This window comes from Coregonus clupeaformis, chromosome 33 (assembly GCF_020615455.1).
Source record: "Coregonus clupeaformis isolate EN_2021a chromosome 33, ASM2061545v1, whole genome shotgun sequence".
Lineage (NCBI taxonomy): Eukaryota > Metazoa > Chordata > Actinopteri > Salmoniformes > Salmonidae > Coregonus > Coregonus clupeaformis.
The window spans coordinates 21,729,924-21,745,136 of NC_059224.1; the positions used below are offsets into that span (position 1 = coordinate 21,729,924).

At 45.5% G+C, this 15,213-nt stretch overlaps 1 protein-coding gene across 2 annotated transcripts in view; it reads left to right on the forward strand.

The window, feature by feature from the left end:
• The window catches only part of mthfd1l (methylenetetrahydrofolate dehydrogenase (NADP+ dependent) 1 like), a 75,776-nt gene that overhangs the window by 52,728 nt on the left and 7,835 nt on the right, over positions 1–15,213 (forward strand). For both annotated transcript variants that reach the window (XM_041860341.2, XM_041860343.2), the window contains exons 22-25: positions 2,001–2,104; positions 3,295–3,472; positions 11,641–11,748; positions 11,897–12,049. In XM_041860341.2, the coding sequence (XP_041716275.2) occupies positions 2,001–2,104; positions 3,295–3,472; positions 11,641–11,748; positions 11,897–12,049 (543 nt within the window). The remainder of the gene's footprint in view (positions 1–2,000; positions 2,105–3,294; positions 3,473–11,640; positions 11,749–11,896; positions 12,050–15,213) is intronic.

The window sequence follows — 15,213 nt, forward strand, 5'->3', positions numbered from 1 at the left end:
TTAGCATGTCTCCCATTGGTTCCCTATAATAATAATAATAATAATAATATGCCATTTAGCAGACGCTTTTATCCAAAGCGACTTACAGTCCTGACCTGATGATGATGCAGGGATAGAAATTGATAAGGGAAATGAAATAAACTTGCCAGTGGCTTTATTGAGAGGAGGGGGGTGGAGGGTAGGGGGGGTTGTGGTTAGATCTAATCACTGGGTTATGATCATCAACATAACCTGATTTGTCTATAAGGTCAGGATAGCCTTGGTACTATTAGATCCAGTTAGGAAGTCATTTGCTCATGTAAGACCTATTACCATGTTGTGCAAGACAACATTTCCTTTCACATGCAGCACCACAATCAACCAATCAAGCCATGTTTGTTTGTTTGTGGGCTTGATAAAATGGAAGGCCATACATAATCTTGTCCATAGGTGGCAACGTTGCGCCCTGTTAACATCACAGGCGTGGACTTGAGGAAGGGGGTGTATAAGGGGTATTTAAATCCAGGCCTCGATGTCCTCCGTACTGCCAGTTCGCATACAGTACTTCCCCTCTAATAAGATTTAGATCTGGGACACTAGTGACAAGTGAGTGGAATAGCATTCAATTAATCAATCAGCCAGCAGTACGGTGGAACTTACCACCTGGATATGAATACCTCTGGTAATACGGTACACACCCTATAGCCAGACATATTTTGTACAGTCAGATGAGGTTTAAGGTTTTAGGGGATGGTGCAATGTCACACTATAGGAGGGAAGAGGAGAACGGTGGAAGGACTAAAGAGTATCTGACATGAACAAGTTCTGCCCCAGCTTCCAGCCATCCCCTTCGGTCCTCTTTCCATTCCCCACATACAGACATGCATATCTCGCTCTCTTGCTCTCTCTCTCTCTCTCTCTCTCTCAAACATGATTTGAGGTAATTATTTGATTAGCAGGGCAAATAGACCCTTGGCTTGGGTCTCCAGTCAGGGAAGGGGCTTAGTAGAGATGGAGGTTGGGGGTCTGTATGTTCAAACCCCATGCCTGGTTTAAATCACTGCTCTCTCAGGAGGCTCTTCAGCTGAGCAAATAATGAAGGGGTGTTAGCTAAGTTAATTGTGAGGGCTGTAACGAGAAGCAGAAGGCCTTGAGAGAGAAGAGCCAGGCACAGAGCCAGGCACAGAGCCAGCCACAGCAGAGTAATGTTAGGTCCTGGAGACAACTAAGGACTGGGCTCAGGATAGGCCAGTCAGTGGATCCTGGAATATGACAATTTTGGTGCTAAACAGACAGGGTTTTATTATCTCTGGGAGTATTGCCTGCCACGCCTAGGCACGCACACAAGCCCACCCACCCACCCACACACTGTCAAAACATCCTGTGTGTTCTTCATATGGGATGTCATATAGGGGATTGTTCCTTCCCCAGAAAGTGTCAATGTTGCTGTTAAACAGGATTTGAACTCCTTAGTGAGTATTGCCTCGTCTCACCCCCCAAAGTCTGAACCATTGGAGCGAGTCAATGTTGCTCTAGGCGACTGAACTACCAGAGGGGACTGTAGCAGAGTGGGGTAGATTGGATACACTAGAGCCAATAGTTCCAACTCTCCTGACTCTGTAAAAGACCTGGCTCATACAATGCAATTATAGCATTCTCTATCTACGCCCACTCCTCTCTCCCACTCTCCCTTTTTATCTCTTCTCTCTCTTGCTCTCTTTCGCTCTTTCTGTCTTTCTCACAAGCACACACACACTGTGTCATATGAGCGAGAACTCCTGAGTCATTGACCGAGCTTCTCAAAACCGGTGATATCCTGTTTTGGTAGTTAGCGTTTGATATTCCCCTTGTTGAAATGATACAGATGAATACCTGCCCCTCTCTGTGCCTCACATCCAACACCACTGCACTTCAGACCTGGATGAGTTTCACATTGAGTTTGACTATGTTTCCATTAGATTGGAATGAATCTCTCGCTCACTCTCCCTCCCTCTCTCTCTCTCTGTCCCTTTGTATTCTAGAACATGAGTCTGGTGGCGGAGGGCTGCAGCAGTAACCTGAGGAAACAGATCCAGATAGCCCACCTGTTTGGAGTCCCTGTGGTCGTGGCTCTCAACGTCTTCAAGTAAGACTTCCAGTCTGTTTCAGTCTGAGCAGCTCACTAGCTGTATCCTTAGCTGGACTGGGCCTCTCCCTCTGTCTTTCAGACCCCGTATTGTGTATAGGCATGTAATGCAGACATTAACACATTCACAGACTTATGCAACACAACATGCATGGCTTTAGAATCCTTATACGCAAACCATATGAGGGTCAGTGACACACAGGTTTGCGTTTTACGTCAGGTCTGCAGGGTGGTCACTAGCTGGCACAGCCACAAAGTCATAACATCTGATTTTAAACCTAACCCAAACCTTAACGGCAGTTTTTTGCAATATAGTCAATTTTGATTTTCCAGCTGGCCCATCTAAAAGAAAATCGCTCAGTTCTGCCTCCAGGACAAGACTCATGAAAATACACGTCAACCTGCCAGGGACACACACACATTTGTTTTACTATCCTTGTGGGTACCAACCAATTGATTCCCATTCCAAATCCTATTTTCCCTAACACCTAACCATAACCTTAAAGGGATGCTTTTGGATTATGTCTCTGTCCATTATGAAGGAAGGTAGTTTCGCGAGCCAATGCTAACTAGCGTTAGCACAATAACTGGAAGTCTATGTGTAATCCCTAAATATCCCTAACGGCTAATTCTAACCCTAAACCTAACCCCTAAGCCTAAAATAGCTTTATTTCATTGTGGGAAATTGCAAAATGTCCCCACTTGTCCAATTTTGTTTTTCCTTGTTTCACTATCCTTGTGAGGACTTCTGGTCCCCACAAGGATAGTAAAACCAAAAAACACACACACACACACACACACACACACACACACACACACACGTATGTGTGCGTGCGTGCGTGCATGCGTGCATGTATGTATGCATGTATGCACACACAGACACACACACACACACACACAGCAAGTGGCCCGTGTCATGTCTGGTGTAGTTGAGGTCCGTGGTTAGAGGACTTGGTGTGTTTGACATAGCGTTAGTCTGTCAGTGTGACTGAGGTGTTTACACAGAAACTGTGGCGTGTCAGAAGCTATTAGAATGTAGCTTTGGCCTTCAGGCCTCATTTAGACTAAATGGGCTGGTATTGTTAACCTGAACTTTAGGTTGCCATCTCATTTCAATTTCAATTGCTCCAATTTCTATGGTTGTTTCCCTGGTTTCCTCTATGGTTACCGTCTCCTTGGCTACTCTACAGGACCGACACCCAGGCGGAGATCGACCTGGTGTGCCAGATGGCCAAGGAGTCTGGGGCATCGGATGCCGTGCCGTGTCATCACTGGGCGCGGGGTGGCCGTGGCTCGGTGGAGCTGGCCCAGGCAGTGAAGCAGGCCAGCAGTCAGCCCAGCCACTTCCAGTTCCTCTACAGCCAAGAGGTGAGAGACAGATACCCCATTGCACTACCACATCTAGCCTCTAGTTTACACTTCTAAGCGCTAATCTGGAAGTATTGGAAAGGAAGTAGGCTAAATAGATGGACTTGTCAAGTTTCTGCAGACCCTTCTGGCTTGTAATGCAAGAAGGTGCAGGAATTTGGTTGCCATGTCCAGTCATTATAAAATGTCCCGACTTAACATAATTTATTTATCCACAACACTTATCTGACACAGTGCTTTTGTTGAGCCTGTAAGGTGGGGTCATATTTATTTCTCCAACAATGTTAGCTTTACAGTACATGGGGAGCTATGCAGGGTTGTGGTCAATTTAGTTTTAATTATTGAATTCACTCATGAAGTGAAGAATTTACATTGAATTCAATTCTAATTTCAACAATCTTCAAGTTATGGAATTAGACTGTTTGCACTATTTGGATTGGAATTCATGCACTTAGTATAATTTTTTTTACTGCAGGCCTCCCGAGTGGCGCAGCGTCACTACAGTTGGTCCAGCATCGTCCGGGTTAGGGGAGGGTTTGGCCGGCCAGGATGTCCTTGTCCCATCACGCTCTGGTGACTCCTTTTGTGGGCCGGGTGCCTGCAAGCTGACTTCGGTCGCCAGTTGTACGGCGTTTCCTCCGACACATTGGTGCGGCTGGCTTCCGGGTTAAGCGAGCAGTGTGTCAAGAAGCAGTGCGTCTTGGTAGGGTCGTGTTTCGGAGGACGAATGGCTCTCGACCTTCGCCTCTCCCGAGTCCGAACGGGAGTTGCAGCGATGAGACAAGACTCTAACTACCAATTGGATATCACGAAATTGGGGAGAAAAATGAGTTTTAAAAATAGTAACAAAACAAAATGTACTGCAGGATTTGTTTGAAATCATTTCAACTTGTATTTCTATATTTCCAGTATAGCTAGGCTGTCTGAACTGTGAGCGACATGATCACCCTGAAACCCTGAGGAATTAGAATTTGTGGAATTGTTGGGGATAATATTGAATTGGGAATATAATTATTGGAATTGAGAGGAATTTAATTATCTCGGAATTCAGAGATGGACTGACCTGGAATTTGAATTGAATTAAATGGAATTTACAGGGATTTGGAATTGAATTAGTTGAATTAACCCCATCTCTAGTTCTATGTGAAGCTATGGCAATGAGACTCACTGCTAGCTTGTTTGTGTGTAAGCACTGGGTGGTGGTTAGTATTAGCATGGTGTAGCACTGGCCTGTAATATTAATTGTTTGGAGCTTGTTAAACGGCTGTGACACACTGTCATTCCTCTGAGCCCTGTGAGAATGCTGTGGTCAGGGCCAGGGGCATAGGGGCGTGTGCTACTGTATCCCATCCAGTTCCTCCCTGTGACCCTATGAACGACCCCTATAAATAAAGCCTGTGGCATGTGGCGGAGCAGGACCAAGTGGCCTTTCCCCCGACCCAGGGCAATATCCCTGCTATGCCTCACAGAGGAGGTGTGAAGACAAGACTGGCCAAGACTGGGTCTGCTTTGGCCAAACCATACCAGGTGGTTACTCACGTGATGACAGGTGCGGACTGGCAATCTGCCGTTTTGGGCAAATGCCAGATGGGCTGCTGCATTTATAGCCCAGTGGGCCTGTCTGGCTTGGGTTTTATGCGCAAAATGATAATTATCTGGCTAATAATGGGGGCCTCAAGGGAAAAAATGTGCCGGTGTGGGGGTCTCGAGGGAAAAAAATAGGCTGGTGTGTTAGAAATGCCAGGGCTGATTTTCAGGTCCCAGTCCGCCCCTGCTTGATGAGTAACCTTGCTTGAGACCTGAAGACTTGAGCTCCCCTAGTCAGTCACACAATCATGACTGAGGTTCTCAGTCTTGCATTCGGGTTTAAGTTCAGGCTATGCACACAGTTCCTATAATAACTTTATAACTGTACAGTGTGGAATGTGTTGACCCAAAGTCCCTAAACCAACGGTCCTAGCCTTGTGGCATGGGGCATTATCCTGCTGAAAAATCTATTTGCAGATGGATACACTGCTGCCATGAAGGGATGCACCTGATTGGCAATGATGTTCAGATATCCTGTGGCATTCAAAGGTTGCTCCACTTTTATCAAGGGGCCCAATGTGTGCCATGAAAACACACCCAACACCATCACACCACCACCAGCCTGCAATGTTGACACCCGGCATGATGGATGCATGTAATCATGTGGTTTTCTCCATACTCTAGTACTCCCATCAGTGTGAAACAGCAGGAACCGGAATTCATCAGACCAGACAATGTTTTTCCAATTCTCCAGTGTCCAGTGTTTTCGTTCCTTAGCCCACTGCAACCACAGTTTCTTGTTTTTTGCTGAAGGATGTGGAATTCTGTAAGGTCTTTGGCTGCCATACCCCATTCGTGCTAAGGTACGACGAGTTGTGCATTCTTTTCTGGGTCATTTTTGTACTGGACTGTCAGTTGACTAACTGTAGCCCGTCTGTTGCTCTGCACAATTTGTGTCACCCTCCTTTGTCCTATTTCATCAATGACCCATTTTCGACCACTGGCCTGCCGTTTGCTGGATGTCCTTTGGGTGTTGGACCATTCTTGATACACACGGGAAACTGTTGAGTATGAAAAACCCAGCAGCGTTGCAGTTCTTGACACACTCAAACCAGTGTGCTTAGCACCTACTACCATACCCCATTCAAAGGCACTTAAATATTTTGTCTTGCCCATTCACCCTCTGAATGGCACACATACACAATCCATGTCTCAATTGTCTCAAGGCTTAAAAATCCTTCTTTAACCTGTCTCCTCCCCTTCATCTGCGCTGATTTGAAGTGGATTTAACAGGTGATATCAATAAGGGATCTTAGCATTCACCTGGTCAGTGTGTCATGAAAAGAGCAGGTGTTCCTAATGTTTTGTACACTCAGTGTATATTATAATATCGTCTTTATCTCAAAATCATTGTAATGTGGTTAACCTTAGAAATCTAAATGAAAATTATTCAAATCTAAAAGATAAAATTCAACCAGAGAGCGCCCTTAGATCATGGGAAAGGCTGCACTTGACCATTGGCACTTGAATCATTCTCATTGTGAATGGCAAGGCCTGCTACGCTATGAAATCACACACTATTGCAGAGACTTTGATATTACCGGATGCAATTGATATGGTAAACTATTTTCGGGGAGGCACAGAAACAATCAATACCTTTGTCAGATAACACTGTTAAACGAAGAATTTACAGTGCCTTCGGAAAGTATTCAGACTCCTTGACTTATTCCACATTTTGTTATGATACAGCCTTATTCTAAAATTGATAAAAAAATTAATACATCCTCATCAATCTACACACAATACCCCATAATGACAAAGTGAAAACAGTTTTATTGAATTTTTTGCAAATTTATAAAAAAATTAAAAACAGATTATTTACATAAGTATTCAGACCCTTTGCTATGAAACTCGAAATTGAGCTCAGGTGCATCCTGTTTCCATTGATCATCCTTGAGATAAGATGTTTCTACAACTTGATTGGAGTCCACCTGTGGTAAATTCAATTGATTGGACATGATTTGGAAAGGCACACACCTGTCTAAATAAGGTCCCACAGTTGACAGTGCATGTCAGAGCAAAAATCAACCCATGAGGTCGAAGGAATTGTCCGTAGAGCTCGGAGACAGGATTGTGTCGAGGCACAGATCTGAGAAAGGGTAGCAAAACATTTCTGTAGCATTGAAGGTCCCCAAGAACACAGTGGCCTCCATCATTCTTAAATGGAAGACGTTTGGAACCACCAAGACTCTTCCTAGAGCTGGCTGTCCGGCCAAACTGAGCAATCAGGGGAGAAAGGCCTTGGTCAGGGAGGTGACCAAGAACCCGATGGTCACTCTGAAAGCGCTCCAGAGTTCCTCTGTGGAGATGGGAAAACCTTCCAGAAGGACAACCATCTCTGCAGCACTCCACCAATCAGGCCTTTATGGTAGAGTGGCCAGACGGAAGCCACTCCTCAGTAAAATACACATGACAGCCCGCTTGGAGTTTGCCAAAAGGCACCTAAAGACTCTCAGACCATGAAACCAAGATTGAACTCTTTGGCCTCAATGCCAAGCGTTACGTCTGGAGGAAACCTGGCACCATCCCTACGGTGAAGTATTGTGGTGGCAGCATCATGCTGGGGGGATGTTTTTCAGCGGCAGGGACTGGGAGACTAGTCAGGATCGAGGGAAAGATGAACGGAGCGAAGTACAGAGAGATCCTTGGTGAAAACCTGTTCCAAAGCTCTCAGGACCTCAGGCTTGGGCGAAGGTTCACCTTCCAACAGGACAACGACCCTAAGCACACAGCTAAGACAACGCAGGAGTGGCTTCGGGACAAGTCTCTGAATGTCCTTGAGTGGCCCAGCCAGAGCCCGGACTTGAACCCGATCTAACATCTCTGGAGAGACCTTAAAATAGCTGTGCAGCGACGCTCCCCGTCCAACCTGACAGAGCTTGAGAGGATCTGCAGAAAATGTGAGAAACTCCCCAAATACAGGCGTGCCAAGCTTGTAGCGTCATAGCCAAGAATACTCAAGGCTGTAATCACTGCCAAAGGTGCTTCAAGAAAGTACTGAGTGAAAAGGGTCTGAAGACTTCTGTAAATGTAATATTTCCGTTTTTAATTTTTTATAAATGTATAAATGTTTTACCCAATAAGTTATGGGGTATTGTCTGTAGTTTGATGAGGGGGAAAAAACAAAATAATCTATTTTAGAATAAGGCAGTAACGTACCAAAATGTGGAAAAAGTCAAGGGGTCTGAATACTTTCCAAATGCACTGGGAGTGTTGTCATTCACAATGGATGTAAAAAATAAAAAAACAAAATAAACAGACTTGGTTGACTTTCTGTGTAATGAAAAGAAAATAACAGAAAACAGCATCAGTAAGTGTCCCACAAGAGTGATGACTGCTCACCTCCAACGCTTGGAAGGGCACTTTGGGACCTACTTCCCAATCCGTTGGACTGTGATCCTGGCTCAGTTGACATGCTGGTAAGTGAAATCAAACAGCTGATCGAGCTGTCATGTGACCGAATGATGCAGACAACGCGTTCACGGGTCACTTAGGAGTTTTGGTTCCTGACTCGAAGGGAATACCCTACCGTCTCCCTCTGAGCATTAATGCCGCTTTCAAAACAACTGGGAACTCGTAAATCTCCGACTTCCGACTTCAGTGTGTTCAAGACAACTGGGAATTCTGAAAGAAATTAGCTCTGACTGGGATAATTTTTTTTGAACGGAATTCCAAATCGGGAACTCAGGCCTCTTTCTAGAGCTCCGACTTTCCAACCTAAAGATCACTGACGTCATAATTTCACCACATATTTTTCAGAGTTCCCAGTTGTCTTGAAAGCACCATAAACCTGATGGTAGCCTACCCTTCGCCAGCTCATATCTGTGTGACCCTGGATTCAGTGCTCTTGTCAGCATTAAAACCAAATTTCAATCCAGGTTGGATCTGACAGCAGAGATGAGGTGCGTACTGTCGACCACGCCCTCTGACTTTGAGAAGCTCTGACACGACATTCATCAAGCACACCCATCTCATTAGTGGTGGTGAGATAAGGGACATTATGTCAGACTAATTTGCAATCATAGCCCCACATTAAAAGTACACTACATTACCAAAAGCATGTGGACACCTGCTCGTCGAACATCTCATTCCAAAATCATGGGCATTAATATGGAGTTGGTCCCCCTTTTGCTGTTATAACAGCCTCCATTCTTCTGTGAAGGCTTTCCACTAGATGTTGGAACATTGCTGAGGGGACTTGCTTCCATTCAGCCACGAGCATTAGTGAGGTCGGGCACTGATGTTGGGCGATTACGCCTGGCTCGCAGTCTGCGTTCCAATTAATCCCAAAGGTGTTCAAGTTCTTCCACACCGATCTCGACAAACCATTTCTATATGGACCTCGCTATGTGCAAGGGGGCATTGTCATGCTGAAACAGGAAAGGGCCTTCCCCAAACTGTTGCCACAAAGTTGGAAGCACAGAATCATCTAGAACATCATTGTATGCTGTAGCATAAATATTTTCCTTCACTGGAGCTAAGGAGCCTAGCCCGGACCATGAAAAACATCCCTAGACCATTATTTCTCCTCCACCAAACTTTACAGTTGGCACTATGCATTGGGGCAGGTAGCGTTCTCCTGGCACCCCCAAAACCCAGATTCGTCAGTCGGACTCTGCGACGAGAAGGGGGTCTCTCTCCACCGCTGAGGAGCCTGTTTTGTTTGCCTGTTCTAAAATAGTGTTTTGTGGTAGAGAGAAGATAAAGACAATTATGTGCCTGTCTGTTTTGGAGGGCAAGGGTTGACTGTTATTTTTTAGTTTTGGAATTAGATTACCTGACAGAGACTGAATTGGGTTTATTTGAATTTATTTGCCTCTCTTTCACTGCACTATTTCTGTCCCTCCTTAAATTGCGTATGGTACGTTTTGGCTTGACCACAAACTGTTTTTTATCACATTGTACTCAGAACAATTTGTTGAAGATATGTATGTATGTATGTGTTCTCACAAAAAATGTCTCACAATACCAAGATAACCCTCAAGGAGTGAGCAAGGTCAATGTGTATTTATACTGAAATTGTATGTGTGTGCATGTTTGCTTCATATGTCAATCAATCAAATGTATTTATAAAGCCCTTTTTACATCAGCAGATGTCACAAAGTGCTATACAGAAACCCAGCCTAAAACCCCAAACAGCAAGCAATGCAGATGTAGAAGCACGGTGGCTAGGAAAAACTCCCTAGAAAGGAAGAAACCTAGAGGAACAAGGCTCTGAGGGGTGGCCAGTCCCCTTCTGGCTGTGCCTGGTGGAGATTATAACAGTACGTGGCCATTAAGGCCAGATTTCTCTCCAAGATGTTCAAACATTCATAGATGACCAGCAGGGTCAAATAATAATCACAGTGGTCACATGTCAGTACATCAGGAGTAAATGTCACTTGGCTTTTCATAGCCGGGCATTTAGAGGTTGAAATAGCAGGTGTGGTAGAGAGAGAGAGTTGAAAACAGCAGGTCTGGGACAAGGTAGCACGTCCTGTGAACAGGTCAGGGTTCCATAGCCGCAGGCAGAAGAGTTGAAACTGGAGCAGCAGCACGACCAGGTGGACTGGGGACAGCAAGGAGTCATCAGTCCAGGTAGTCCTTAGGCATGGTCCTAGGGCTCAGGTCCTCCGGGAGGGTAGGGAGAGCGAGAGAATTAGAGGGAGCATGCTTAAATTCACACAGGATAAGACAGGAGAATAACACCAGATATAACAGACTGACTCTAGCCCCCCGGCACATAGACTATTGCAGCATAGATACTGGAGGCTGAGACAGGGGGGAAACCCATGTGCGTGAAACATGCATTCATTTCCCTGTTTGAGTTCCTGTCTTTGGGAGCCCATCCAGAATCTGAGGAAAAAACATCAGCTGGTTTGAGTTAGTGAGTTTGGAAAGTTGTGACTTTGATTAACTGATCCTGTTATAGAGACCATGCAGGGTTGTGTGTGTTTGTGCGTGTGTGTTTGTGCATGCGTTTCTGTGTGTGTGTGTTTGCGTGTGTGTTTGCACCTGTGTGTGCGCGCGTGTGTGTTTGCATGTGTGTGAGTTTGCACGTGTGTGTTTGTGTGCTCACGTGCATGTGCGGGGGTGTGTGTAGGTCCATGGAGCCGTTGCTTGTCTCCCTGATTATCGGTAGCATCATGTAGTGGAGTTATGTTTCCTCAGATGTCCGGCCAGTAGAAGGGTTTATGACCCTAGGCTAACTAAGGCCTTCTCAAGAAGCAAAAGACATACAGCTTTCCCTAGGTTGTTTTTAGTTGTTACTCTCTTAGCGTTTGTCTACTGATTTAAATGTGACAGAGAAAGACCTTTAAAGGTAGACTCAGCGATATGACGTAGATGCAGAAAGTAAACAGCATAGTGGTACATTTCCGCAACAACTAAAAGCATTGAAGCGCGAGGCTCAACTTCTCCGCTGTTTTGGTGCCCTGGCTACCACGCTGTGACAGTGTGAAAGCGAACCCGTGCACAAGCGTAGACACTGTGTGTGACTGTGCTTTAAGGTTTTAGTTTCGTACCTTTCAACCTTTTGAGACTAAACGTCTGTTTCCCATAGGTCCTTGCTGAATACTGTCCTGTATCTTCTGTCCTCCCAGACCCCCATAGTGGAGAAGATTAGGATGATAGCCCAGAAGGTGTACGGGGCTGATGACATCGAGCTGTCTCCAGAGGCCCAGGCCAAGATAGACTATTACAACCAGCAGGTGAGGTCACCATACCAACCAGTATGAGTTAGCTACACATGATATATTGATGCTTTTACATAGTTACTTTCTCATGCACAAACACACATTAACACACACACTGAATTAATTAAGTTGTCTAATTATGTTCCTGTGCTCCTGCCCGCAGGGTTATGAGAAGCTTCCAATCTGCATGGCCAAGACCCACCTGTCCTTGTCACACTTGCCTGAGAAGAAGGGCACGCCCACCGGCTTCACCCTGCCAATCAGAGACATCCGCGCCAGCATCGGAGCGGGATTCATCTACCCATTGGTGGGAACGGTGAGTGGTCTGGATTCTGGAAGCACAGAGACTGAGGCCCTATTAGTCTCCATAGGGATTTAAGGCAGGGTTAAGCCAAACATTTTTACAAAGCCTTGTCTTTTATCATGAACACGGTCTCGGTGACCCACTTTTGGTTCTCAATGTGTCTCGTGTGAGAGAGAGGTAGAGAGTGGAGAGAGTCACAGTGTTTATGAAGTGAATATGTCTGTGACTATTCTTTGAGTGGCAGGGTGTGTGTGCGGTTTTCATTAGTGTCCCTTGTGTGTGTTTGACCCTGCCCAACTGTGCCTTCTGAGGTGTAGTCCCTCTAACCAGACCTCTGGCGCCAGAAATGCCAGGAATTTCTCTTAAAGAGGTGTGTGTGTGTATGACTTACTCTTACATTGCTGCTCTGAGGAATGAAAGATCATCTGAGTTTTAAAAAACCCCATCAACAACTTACTCAAATTCCTTCTCTCGTACGGTCCTCAATTCAAACATTAGTCAGTTAGAGGCCTCCCGAGTGGCTCAGCGGTTTAAGGCACTGCATCGCAGTGCTTGAGGCGTCACTACAGACCCGGGTTCGATCCCAGGCTGTGTCGCAGCCGGCCGCGACCAGGAGACCCATGAGGCGGCACACAATTGTCCCAGCGCGTTCACGCTGACTTCAGTCGCCAGGTGTACGGTGTTTCCTCCGACACATTGGTGCGGCTGGCTTCCGGGTTAAGCGAGCAGTGTGTGTCAAGAAGCAGTGTGGCTTGGCAGGGTTGTGTTTCGGAGGACGCGTGGCTCTAGACCTTTGCCTCTCCCGAGTCCATACGGGAGTTGCAGCGATTGGACAAGACTGTAACTACCAATTGGATATCACGAAAAAGGAGTAAAACGTTTTTTTTAAACAATTAAACCTTAGTCAGTTAAATCTTTCATCCGAAGCTCTGCTTTAAACCTCATTCCTTTCCACCCTGAACAATCTCTCTGTTATTAAGGAAGTAGCTAGACTTCCTTTGCTGCCCGCTGAGTCTTATCGCATACGCAGACACACCGGGTTTCCATGTGTCTATCTATTACCCTCTACTCTCCTTTGGATGTTCATCTTCTGAACTGGACTTAACCCATGACCTTCCTGATAACCCCAGAGCTGGGTTGGGCATGATGGCTTGGCTGGATGGAGCCGGTTGGTGGGCAGTCGTGGGTCGTGCAGGAAGTTAGGCGCTTCCTGAGAGCCGTTGCACCCCCACTGTTTCACCGGCATGCTGGGTAGGGACGGCCACCGGTCAGTAGGATGTCTCCAGCCACCCGCCTCCACCGCTTTGATCTGCTAGGGCCTGCGTAGCCATCAAGACCCTTGAACTACGACTCCTGACCCCGGAGGGAATTTACTAGCAGCTCCTTGAACTCTCCACCTTTTTCGTCTGGCCCATAGTCCTCCTGGCGTCTGATTTAGATCCATGTGTAAAGGGTAAGCAGATTAGTTCCTGTAATGTACTGTCTTTAGTTTGGTGAACTTGACCTTTTTATTAATTGTATTAAATTAATGTCTGAGTTATTTGTTCATTGATCCCAATAAGTAGCTTTAGGTGAGACTACTGTGTAAGGCAAGTGCGCGTACCGCGACCATCTATGCGTTTGGGTGTGTATACTGTAGGTTTTCTTAACACGTGCCAGAGTGTTGATCTGACACGTGAGTGTGTTTTTGAGGTTTGTTTGTACAATATGCTTGTGTATTAGCTAGTTACTTGAGTGAATGTTTTGTCTGGGAGATGGGTTGTTTTCGCTGCACCTGCCTTTGTGAGCGCGAGACCCAACGTGAGGAGAGAAGCAGGGACGGCACACAGTTTAATTAGCACTGTTGTGGTTGTCATGTCAGTTTTGTGTCACCCTGACCTCACGGTCATCTCGCTCTCTCTCGCAGGTGGAGAGATTTGACCAACTGAAGGCCCCGGGGGAGTGATGAGGGGGAGGGGAAGCAAGGGAGAGGGGAGGGGCAGGTGTGGGCCTTAGTTGGGTGAGGAACCAGGAAGGGGCTGATGTCATTTCCCAGATATGTGAGGGAGGGGTCGCAGGGAAAACAATAGATCTCTGTAGAATCCATATCCCATTAGAGCAGGGATTCAACCAAGTTTTTTTCATATATATATTTTATAAAAGTGGGATAATATAATTTTTTTTCAATGTTTTTATGAATATCGCTAGCAACAACAGACCAAACAAAAAAAATCTGGGTTGCCACTTTGCCTGGGCGGGGGTCCATGTGCAAGAAAAGATTGAAGACCCCTGTTAGCCGCCTCTACCTCTACTCTCTATAAAGCTCAGAATAGCTGGAGTTTATAGATCCTGTCCACTTGTCCAGCTGTGCCTCACCTAGAGGTTATATTTAGAGAGTGTTGAAGGTAGCTACACACACCACACAACTTTTGACCTGGAATTCCAAGCTCTGTTTTGATTTGTGTAGTCCTGACAATTCCAATATTGTAGAGAAGTCAAGGGAGTGCAATCCATGTAATATAAAGGGTTCTAATCTACAGGTTCTGTTTGAACTCCCAACACACTCGCGATGACATCCCAATCAAATGTGAAACCAATTTAAAATATGAAGTACACCATAAACTAATACGCACACCAGCCTAAAGCCTCACATCTTATAATTTAAGCTACTTGTTACAATTCCCCCCCATGTGAAAGGTAGTGCGTCTGTGGGTTGTCAACTCCTGTAGCACTTCCCTGGCTGTAGTCAGAAGAGGATAAAATGGACTTTCCAAAGTTGTGCAGTCCGCCTCGTAGCTCCTGAAAGAGACCCCTACCTGCCGCAGGAATGCGGTGCGACGGGTCATATTTACAATTTACTACTGTGAAGTGTCTCACTTAAGGAAGCACACACTCACACAGGTCAGTGTTCAAAGCTGCCCCCACTCATCTCTTATTTATTTATTTGCACCAAAGAAAACAAGTGATAGACAACAATACAGATAAAAACGAATTAAAAACTAAAAAACTGTGTTGCAGGTTGGAAGACCAAGGGCTGATATGAAAACCACACCACAAAAAAAGTACAAAAATAAAGTTTTGTTAAAACAAATAACAAAACCTACTAATTATAAATGTATAAATTAATTTGATCAGTAATCACACACAAAAAAAAAACTTTGGTTTAAATGTGAGTGTATGAGAGTTAGGCTATATGG